Source organism: Anas platyrhynchos, chromosome 6, assembly GCF_047663525.1.
Source record: "Anas platyrhynchos isolate ZD024472 breed Pekin duck chromosome 6, IASCAAS_PekinDuck_T2T, whole genome shotgun sequence".
In the NCBI taxonomy this organism is placed as follows: domain Eukaryota; kingdom Metazoa; phylum Chordata; class Aves; order Anseriformes; family Anatidae; genus Anas; species Anas platyrhynchos.
This window is the reverse complement of record NC_092592.1, coordinates 39,112,209-39,122,167: the sequence shown is the minus strand read 5'-3', so window position 1 is coordinate 39,122,167 and position 9,959 is coordinate 39,112,209. Positions and strand designations below refer to the sequence as shown.

The 9,959-nt window shown below is 38.1% G+C and overlaps 1 protein-coding gene across 7 annotated transcripts in view; it reads right to left on the bottom strand.

Moving 5' to 3' along the window:
- Window positions 1–6,157: 6,157 nt before the first annotated feature.
- The window catches only part of PTPRE (protein tyrosine phosphatase receptor type E), a 92,672-nt gene continuing 88,870 nt past the window's right edge, over window positions 6,158–9,959 (bottom strand). For all 7 annotated transcript variants that reach the window (XM_027460260.3, XM_027460261.3, XM_027460262.3 and 4 more), the window contains one exon: window positions 6,158–8,229. In XM_027460260.3, the coding sequence (XP_027316061.2) occupies window positions 8,155–8,229 (75 nt within the window). In that variant the 3' untranslated portion in view covers window positions 6,158–8,154. The remainder of the gene's footprint in view (window positions 8,230–9,959) is intronic.

Here is a 9,959-nt window from a genome sequence, read left to right as displayed (position 1 = left end):
CAGGTGACTTAATGCTCCTCCTGCTCTTTGGGCATTGGTTAGCCTGGCTGCTCGAAACCTCATTTTCAGGCTGTGGTTTCACAAAAATGAAAGCCAACCTGACCTTTACCTACTGCCAGAGTTAAACAGAGTTGAGGTATTTAAAATAAGCACGAAAGAAACAAAGTACGCCTAAAAGTTCTGAATCATTAGACAGAGAGAACAATTTACTCTTACAGATGAAATCAAAAATACTTCAAAAACTCGGGATTGCTAGTTGGTCGAGGGAAATGATTGCCTTGCTCTGCTCTGCCCTGGTGCGGTCTCACCTCGAGCACTGTGTGTGGTTCTGGGCACCACAGCACAAAAACGATGTGAAAGTGTTGGAGAGTGTCCAGAGAATGTCACCATCTACAGGATGGTGAAGGGCCCAGAGGGGAAGATGTATGAGGAATGGCTGAGGACACTCGGCCTGTTTAGCCTGGAGAAGAGGAGGCTGAAGGGAGACCTCATCACAGTCTACAACTTCCTCATGACGGGGAGCAGAGGGGCAGATCTCTTCTCTGTAGTGACCAGTGACAGGACCCAAGGGAATGGTGTCAGTCTGTGACACGGAGGTTCAGGCTGGACACCAGGAAGAGGTTCTTCACTGAGAGAGTGGTCACACACTGGAACAGGCTCCCCAGGGAGCAGTCATGGCACCAAGGCTGTTGAATTTTAAGAAGTGCTTGGACTGCTCTCAGTCATATGGTCTGAATTTTTGGGTAGACCTGTGTGGAGCCAGGAGTTGGACTCAAGTTGGACTCAATGATCCTTGTGGGTCAATTCTCCCTCAATTCATGCTGTCCACCAACATCATACTCGTATGGTTTTCCACCCAAGGTGGATGGTGAAAATCCAAGAGAAATTAGACACGTTGAGTGATGCCTGAGGTGTTTTTTTTTCCTTTTTTTTTTTTTTTTTTTAATAAAAAAATAATCCGGTAACCTTAACTGCAAATTAACGAAGTTCTGTGTGTGTGTGTTTGTGTGTGAATGGGTGGGTGGGGTGGGGGGAATACAAAGGGAGAAAGGCCTTTTACAAGGTCAGCCAGTCTTTTGTGCTTCAGGCGATAAAGATCCTAATATTCAGATCTTTCACAAAGCAGAACTCCTTTTGATGTTACTACTTTTATAATTAATTATCTAGTTTGCCTCAAATACTATTTTTATGTGGTATAATGACTTTAGGGGACTTTGGATATGATAAAGTTAGATGTAAGCAACTTAGATTTTTTTTTTCTTTTGAATTAAACTACTCTGAAGTCTATCTCATAAGTTTCGGTAGGGGGTTAATTTAGTTTAACATATTAACACAAATTTATCATCTCACCTTCAGCTTGTCGTGACAGCTTTATGCTACTGGATAATCTTTTATTTAGGTGTAAACCATAAAACTTTCAAGCAAAATCAGAACTCTTAACACTGGGTATCATTGCTAATCAATAGATAGCAAAGTCAGATCCTTTTGGGGGTCTTCACAAGCGTGGTTGTAACAGAAGTTACTAAAAAAAACCACCAGTTTACACCACCAAAATTATTTAAAAGCCTAATTCATTACAGTGTCTATTAGCCCACATTGAATTGAGACGGCAGCAAAATAGCAATTTTTCCGCTATCAGTGTATAGGCATTTTTATGTTGACAAGGGCTCTGCTGTTTTTACAGGAAAAAATAAATAAAAAAAAATATTGCTCTGCAATATGCCAATAATTGTATATTCTGGTATGATCATTCAGTGCTTTATTAGTGCACTTACCATGCAGTATCTTTTCACAACCTTTGTGATAAACGTCTCTGCAACAGAACAATACCTACAAGAAAACACAAATTATAAAAAAAAAAAAAAAAGATTTTGAGAGTGCTTTGCCTCAAATCCATCTTCAAGAGCAGCAGTGGTCTCTTAAATAATGGATACACAGATATTTGCAACAGTATATCTACAGGAGGGAAAAAATGACATTTACTTCAAATTTTCTGTTGGGTAATATTTATCTGTCAACATTTAATTTACTAGGATTACAAACCACCACATACAAATTGAAGTAAGACAATTGACTCTCAAAATGTGTTGAAAAGTAGTTTTATATAGTAGTTTGAATCAGTCCTTGAATGCGCTTGCCATCTTAGACATTTTTTAACTTAAATTAAAAAGAATTGAAAAGAATTAGAAAAATTAACATCTTAATTCCTCATCTGAAGGTCCTCATACAAGACCATTTGTTCTAGATTCTACACTTCAGGCTACTGATGCTGTGTAAAGCAAAGCCCAGTGATTAAACAAGTTATTTTATGATGAATCTCTGAAAAAGTATCTATTTATCTATTTTGCAATAGACTTCTGTTCTTAAAATGGTTTATTGCTCTGACATTATCCCACCTAAGATTTTCAGATGCATGTATTCATACAGAGAACCAAATTTTGACAACTTACTCTCATGTGAGAGGAATCTGTGTAAGTTTATGAACCAATAGGATTGGTTTTCCAAAATGGTTCCTATCAAACGTGTCTGCTGTTTGTGTAAGTAAACGTGTATGTACACTCGTTTATTGTGAACGGGCCAGGACGCCACTGAGCTCTGTCAAAATAACTTAAAAGCAAAATACGAATCTATTTCATAGGGCCTGAGGCACTCGTGGTGTTTCCGAGAAGCCAGGAGCAGAGACCACGAGCAGGACAGGCTCAGCCTACAGGCTGGTATCAGAGCACTGCCACTGAGCACACACCTTGAGCTTCATAATCTTATGCCACTGCCAACGTGCTGATTCCTTCTCGAGCTCCTCGAAAGTGGTTCAGTTTTGCTGTTCTTGGTGTTCACCCAACTGGCATGCAGTAGCAATTTAGATCTGTTCAAGGGTTATAAATGGGTTGAGCGCCGTGCATGAAAACACAGGAACAACGGGCAGAGGGGAAGGAAGGATTATTTGTGCAAAGAACTTCCAGGACAAAGTCTTAGCCGGATTAATAATTTGCTAATTCTAACTGTGTGAGAAGTAGCATAGAAAACGTATAGAAATCATTTGAAGAAAGTTCTTATTAAAATATCGAAATCACAAAATAATCCTAATACATAAAATGAAGAACATTCACAGTAAAGTCCAATTGCTTGAAAAATTCTCAGAGGCACTGAGCAATTTCTGTATGAAGGAAATCTTGGCTTTGACTTGACATTTATGCCCTATACAGAACAAATATGGCTTCGAGCTCGGTTAGTCTATATTGCTTAAATAGCCTATTGAAATAAATGTATTGTGCGAGTAGTCTAAAATGGAAGTTTGTTATTTCTAAAGTCCGTTTTCTATAAACATAACTATCTGCAAGCTGTAAAATGCAAAATCTGCAGAAAGAAAATGCAAGTTGTTCAAGGACAGAAAAAAAAAAAAAAAAAAAAAAAAAAAAAAAAAGGAATAGTGCAGATTCTCATCAGATGAGTCAAAAAATGAATTGCTGGAGAAATGGAATGACAAAAGTAGGTTTTACATATAATCTATGTATATAAAAATTACAGGCTGCACACTTTGTGTAGTTTTATTATTTCTGTATTTTAGTAGTCGTGATATTTTTGTTTTTTCCAGATTTGTCGCTAAAATGGGACATAGTAGAGAGCAGAGGGTATCTGTTGTGAGAGCAACATTTCCACTTGTTGGATCATAATTATACCGCCACCTCCTCCCTAAAATCTCTTTTTACTGGATGTTAGAGGCAAATTTGAAAACTTTATTATTAATACAGTATCTGAACAGCAGTTTGTTAGGTACTTCAAGGAATGGAGGATCACATTATCCCAAGTTCTTTCTACAATTTGAGGTTTGTTAGGAAAGGTGCCTTTTATCATTGATCTTAAATACAGAAAGAGACCAACGGAAGCACACTACGATGACACAGGAGAAAAGTCATTCTTCATGTCTCATAGCATGTAACCCCTACTATTTAGCTTGAATATTTTAATAATGGTGATACTCCTGTACTGCTAGACAGAACCGTATCATACTAGGAATTGTGCAAATGAGCAATAATTGTGATAATAATTATTTAAATAAAGCAGTAAGTAGTCAATAATTACTGATTAATGATTGAGATTCTTCTTTTTTTCTGAAAGCAAAGCTATCAGTATCTTGTTCTTGCACAGCTGACTTCCAGTGGCCTCACAGGCTGTGCATCTCGATACATGCTAAAACTCTGATCCAATCGCACAAAATATTTTGTCAGGTCATCTGGAATTACAAAAAATAAATTAAAAAAAAAAGCTTTGACATGTAACAAGTCACAGAATGACAGACAATACAGTTACTCCTGTAACTGTAGCGCTGAAAGCAGCAAGATTACCACGTGCGAATGCTAAATGTTGGAGCAGGGCATTTGACAAGCATCAGAAAACAAAGAAAGTTCTGTAATAGGTCAGCATACAGTGCACAAGGAGGACACGCAAGCTAGAAGTTCTTCCAAACACGCACGGAAAAAGTAATTGAAAAATAATCTACGCTGTCAAAACTCTTACAGAATTGGAAAGGCTGGAAAAGCCCTCCAAGATCCTCTGGTCCAACCGCCCCCTAGCACCAGTGTCCCCACTGAGCCGTGTCCCCAGGCACCACGTCCAACCCCTCCTGGAGCACCCCCAGGGACGGTGCCGCCACCACCTCCCTGGGCAACCCGTCCCAACGCCTGGCTGCTCGTCCTGAGGAGAAATGGCTCCTCATTTCCCACCTGAACCTCCCGTGGCACAACTTGAGGCCCTCTTGGCCTATCCTACACTTGATTGATGACAGGTGACAGCTGACAGGAGCCATTGGAGCTGTACAAGAGTATTTGGGGGTTGTCCTTGTCACCGTACTGCAGGGCCAGGCTCCAAATCATTGAAGTGCTACATAAGGGAAGGCTGCATGGGGCCTAGTCGTGTCTGTGCTGCACAGGGCCTCACCATGTTGGAGCTCTGTATCGATCACCAGGCCTTAATTATTCATACTCTTTGGGGAGACTTGGCCTGCTAACTGCTACCCTGAATTTATCCATGTTTTATACGTGAATCAGCACTACTTCCAAAGAACTACAGGTGATAAGCACCAAAAAATTACCTATCTAGGTAATGGCTTTTCAATCCTTTGGAATGGTTAACTGAAACGAGCACACAGGGCGGGAATGAAATTAAAAGGTTTAAAGAAAGTAATACGGTTTAAGAATAACAACAGAGCTTTGTTCTTGCATCAGAATGTATTAGATCTTGCAATTTGCATATACAAAGAATTCAGCAACATTCACCGGCATTAAAAACACAGCAAGATCAAATTATAAATGTAATAAAAGAAAATAATAGTAGCTGAAACTGTATAATACATACATATATTATAAAGATTTGACAAATTAAATACAGTTTGGTCATACAGAAAAGTTTCAATAACTTTACATTAAAAATGGTACTAGGGAAATGAAAACATTTCAAAATATTGAACACAGGCGGTCAGGCTCATTTCAAAAGTTTAAAAAACTGATACGTAAAAATACCCTAAAAAACACTGGTAATTACAGTATGCATTCTTCATTAAGGCCCAATTCAGCAAAGCACTTAAGGGATTGCTTCGGGAACAAAGAACGTAGGGTGCTGTATGCTTTGTGGAGTAGCGATGTCGTAAAGCAAATGCTTAAATGCTTCGGTGAACTGGAACCCATCTTAACACGTGAAAACAGTCAAGTCACATAGTGACCAAAGCCACATACCGATCAGAATGTACAACTTCCAATCAACTATTTGGCATTTTAAAGTAATTTCATGCAACGTAGGAAAAATTTAAAAGAAAAAATCAGATATATCTATGTCAAGATACAGCTCCCCAGTTATGAGGCTGCTGCAGTAAGCAGCTTATTCCCCAAACACAACTGGAAAGCAAGCGTCTCAGATTAATAAAAAAAAAAAAAAAAGAAAAAGAAAAAAGGTCATTGTGTTTGTGACTTCTGAAATGTGTTACATTTTTTTCTGTTCCCTAATTGATAAAATAGGTAGCAACTAAAACCAGAGCACCCACTTAACATTTGATGTTTCAGCTTAGCTCCAGCCCGCTCTTAGCTGCTGCCCATCGGGTCCCCGTAACATCATGCTGCGTTGCAGTCCAGCTGAGGAGGATTGCTTCACGAGGCAACTCTCAGTGTAGGCTTTTATGTGAGATCCCTAGGAGATGGGCTGTCTGACAGACAAATTATTTTTCTATTGCAAAGTAAACGTTTGGAAAGATCCTAGGATCTAACGGGACTGTAAGAAAAGCTTCTTTGGAAAATAATGAAAATTTCTTTGCATTCTTTTCTATCATCATTTAACCTCTCTGATTCTGTCTGTGCTGCAGATGATCATACTGAAAACCTCGCTGCATTGATTTTCCTACTGAATTTATTTGATGCCTTTTTGAAATTTGATAGAATTCTAGCATGCAGTAGTAATGTAAACTTTGCGTTTTTTTACTCCTCAACGCTTTCTGTGTTTTGAGTGTATCTTCTAACAAGTCACAATAAATGTTTAGTCTTTAAACAATTGTTTTTAAGTGCATAATTTACTGTACAAATAAATACAGAAGTGCATCAATGGGAAGACAAGAAGCGGTAAATGGCAGTGTTCAGAACGGTGTGCTTAGAAATGGCTGAACTGCACCTTTTCCATTCAGTACGAAATGAAAGGAGAGGGATGAGCACCTCCCTTGTTCCTTGCATTGTACGACTGTTCTACTTGTTACCAGATACGAAAAATGGTCATGGGGCAAAACAGTGCAAGAACAGTGAAATGATCAGTTTAAGTTGTTTAATTTTAAATAAGGCTTTTATGTTTGCATTGAAAAAACCTAACCAACCGGACAAGACAGGACTATTGCATATTAGTTAAGTAACTGAAGTACATACTTTGTGCTCATTAATTCATATATGCATTTTAAAGAATGTAAAAGAAATACTTTTGAATTATTCAACATTCAGATGCCCTGTGATTTTTTTTTTTTTGGATTTTCTAACCCCCAAGCACATCCTGTTCTGGGCTATAATAAGACTTTTAAAATTTATTTCACCAATTATATTATCAGTAGTACTTTCATTAAAAATATATCTATATACACAATCATATAACCCTTTTAGATAAAGATCTTTAGATCTTTTTTCTTGATAACATACATGGGAAAGTAAGAACATAAAGGAACTTTCAGCTACAGTGCTCAATGTTGCTAGTGCTAAAAATTTACTCTATTTTTTTTTTTCAAAATTTTAGCAAATACTATTAATTATTTTGTTGAGTGTAATAAAAGAAGGAGAGTAGAGCCTTTTGAAGAAGACAAGTTCAGGAGCTGCAAAATAGACTCTTCAGATATGCAAAATATTCTCAAATAGTGGCAAACTCACATTATTGTATTTCTAGATTGATTTAAGCTGGTGTAATATTTAGGAAAGAACAAAATAAATGGACTTTTAAAGTTATATTAAATCAAAAATCTAAATCTGTATTTATAATGATTATATCTTATTAAGACTCAAAATAGAACTGCCATCCACTGGGAGGTTCTTAAAAACAGACTTTAAAAGCAATTATATTTTTCAGCTATACTGTACATTATTACACAAAAATGGCCATTTTCTGATACCTCGAAGTCTCCTTGCCCTTCAGTGAGACCAGGAAATAAATTACATGTAAGCATGAGTAGGTTAGCAGTGTGTGTCCCCAGATAAACATCTGTTTTCATTTGCTGTTGACGTCAGTGAAGAAAGGTTTATGGCCAAAACATGTTTAGTTTAACCATATATACCACAGTTCACTTTTTTAGTATGAAATGTAAATCACCTGCATCAAGTTTCAAGAACTGGGAGACAGCATTATTGATAAATAATTGTAAGTGGGAAAAAAAAAAAAAGAAAAAAGAAAACTTCAATAATTAATTTACTGTTATTTAGAATAAAGATTTCTCTACCATCTTATAGTAATATACTGTATATGAACATTATACTTTGCTTTAGAAGATATTTATATTTCAGAAATAATTTTGTACAGCAAATGCAACTTTTAGGGCAAACACAAAGGCATATTTACAATAAAAGTCAATCAAAATGACACGGAATAAATTAATATAATATACAACTATTTATACAGACAAATTAAAAAATAAGGCAGGAATTTTCATTTGAAATTAGCATAGTCAGAAAATATGTCGATGAAATCTTGTACCACTCTGTAGCAGAATTCATACTGTTCCTGAAAAACAGGAAGAAAATATCAAAAACCATACGATTACGTCAGGAAAAAAAAATCATTCTTATGCAAATCCTCGTGGTAAAGGCGAGGTGCTCTGGTTTGGAGCACTGTGAGTTCACAGCAGCTACCAGTTCCACCTAATTGCCCACCGATTCAAAGTTTCTGGTGGCTGCCCACAAGTTCTGTGCTCCTCTGTGCCTCGCTGCTGGCTGGTTCCCAACCCTGGCACCGCGAGGAGCTTTGAAACCAAAGGCCGGTGAGCTGAGGACCTCGACATGGTCCTCAACACGAGCCGAGCCACGGTTTCGCCGTGGGTTCTGACATGAAAGGCTTCTCTCTCCTCTCACACACAACCAACTTTTAATAATAGGCGGATGGTAACACCCTGCCCTCAAAGAGCCACCCACCCGTCAGCAGGGTATTCTCTTCAAAAACGCCCGTTTTCCCTTCATGTGCAGGAGGAGCTGAGCACGAGTCTACCTTGGTTCTTTTTTTTCTGTAATAAAAGCATCGGTACCTCTCTTTTGTCAAATACAGGCTGATTCTTGCCTGTCAGTTAAAATGATTTCTTCAAGCTTTCTAGGGGATAGTTCTTCAAATGAACATCAATTCTTAAACCTGTCTCCTCATTTAAATGAAGCTGCTGACTGCACCTGGCTGTTCCCCATCTCATGCTAAAGCAGGTAACTCTTCCTGCGCCTTCCCCGGGGAGCCCGGCTGCTTAACTTCAGGCTTTGAGCTTCACGGCTGAAACGGTGTGACAATGCAACTTCAAATGCACAGAACTTGAAAAAAAAACTCTAAGTTCATTTTTTTTTCTGAAGTGGAGTTTCACTTGTAAATGCTCTCTGTGTGTACTCATCCTCTGGCTACGTTAGCCTGCTGGCTAGTCCTCTGCATCCCAAGGATGGGGCACAGCCCAAGCTCGTAGGCATGCTGATAGCCTTCGACATGATTTGCTGCATTATCAGATCTCTAATGCCTGATAATGAACGGAACTGGCATCTGAATTCACTCATGCTGGAAAGCAGAGTTTAGCAGAAGCCTTTCCACAGGCTCAGCTGGGAATATCAATCCAATAACAGCAATTACACCCTTAACTGACATTATTAAATCACAGAGCCAGAACCCCAAAAGAAAGATTTCATCCCTGTCTCAGCGTGACTGCAGATAATCCAATTCCACTTCTTCAGCCTCTTTCCCCTTTCTGCACTACGGAGAAAACATCTACCTGGGAAAGGAGCTTTGAGATAACTTCCTAAAGAAGTTTCTCACTGCCGAATGGGAGCTGCTATCAAAATACCAAATATCGGCATTATGTGTATTCCAAAAACACGCCTCCATAAAACTTTCTAATGTTTATTCTGTAAGGGTAAGTGTCAGGACCAAGCTTCGCATATTCTTTGTAGCTGACTTTAAACAAGTCAGCGTCTCCCTTTCAGAGATGAACTGCAAGCCTGTTTAAGCCTCGACACTGTCAGGTAAAGAAAGAAAACCTGATATATATGGCTTAAAAGGCATTTACTTCATAAGTTTTGTCATCTGTAACTCTCAAAAGATTTTGGTTTATTTAACTGTCACCAGTTCCTAAAAAAACACTGAGTGTTTAGCCAAGTTTTATTTTTAGAAATGCCATAAAAAAAAATCTGTAAAAATACAGATTTCTGATAATACCTTGTACATACACAGCCATCATACATAATTTATTTCCACCTGCAAAAAAAATCCTT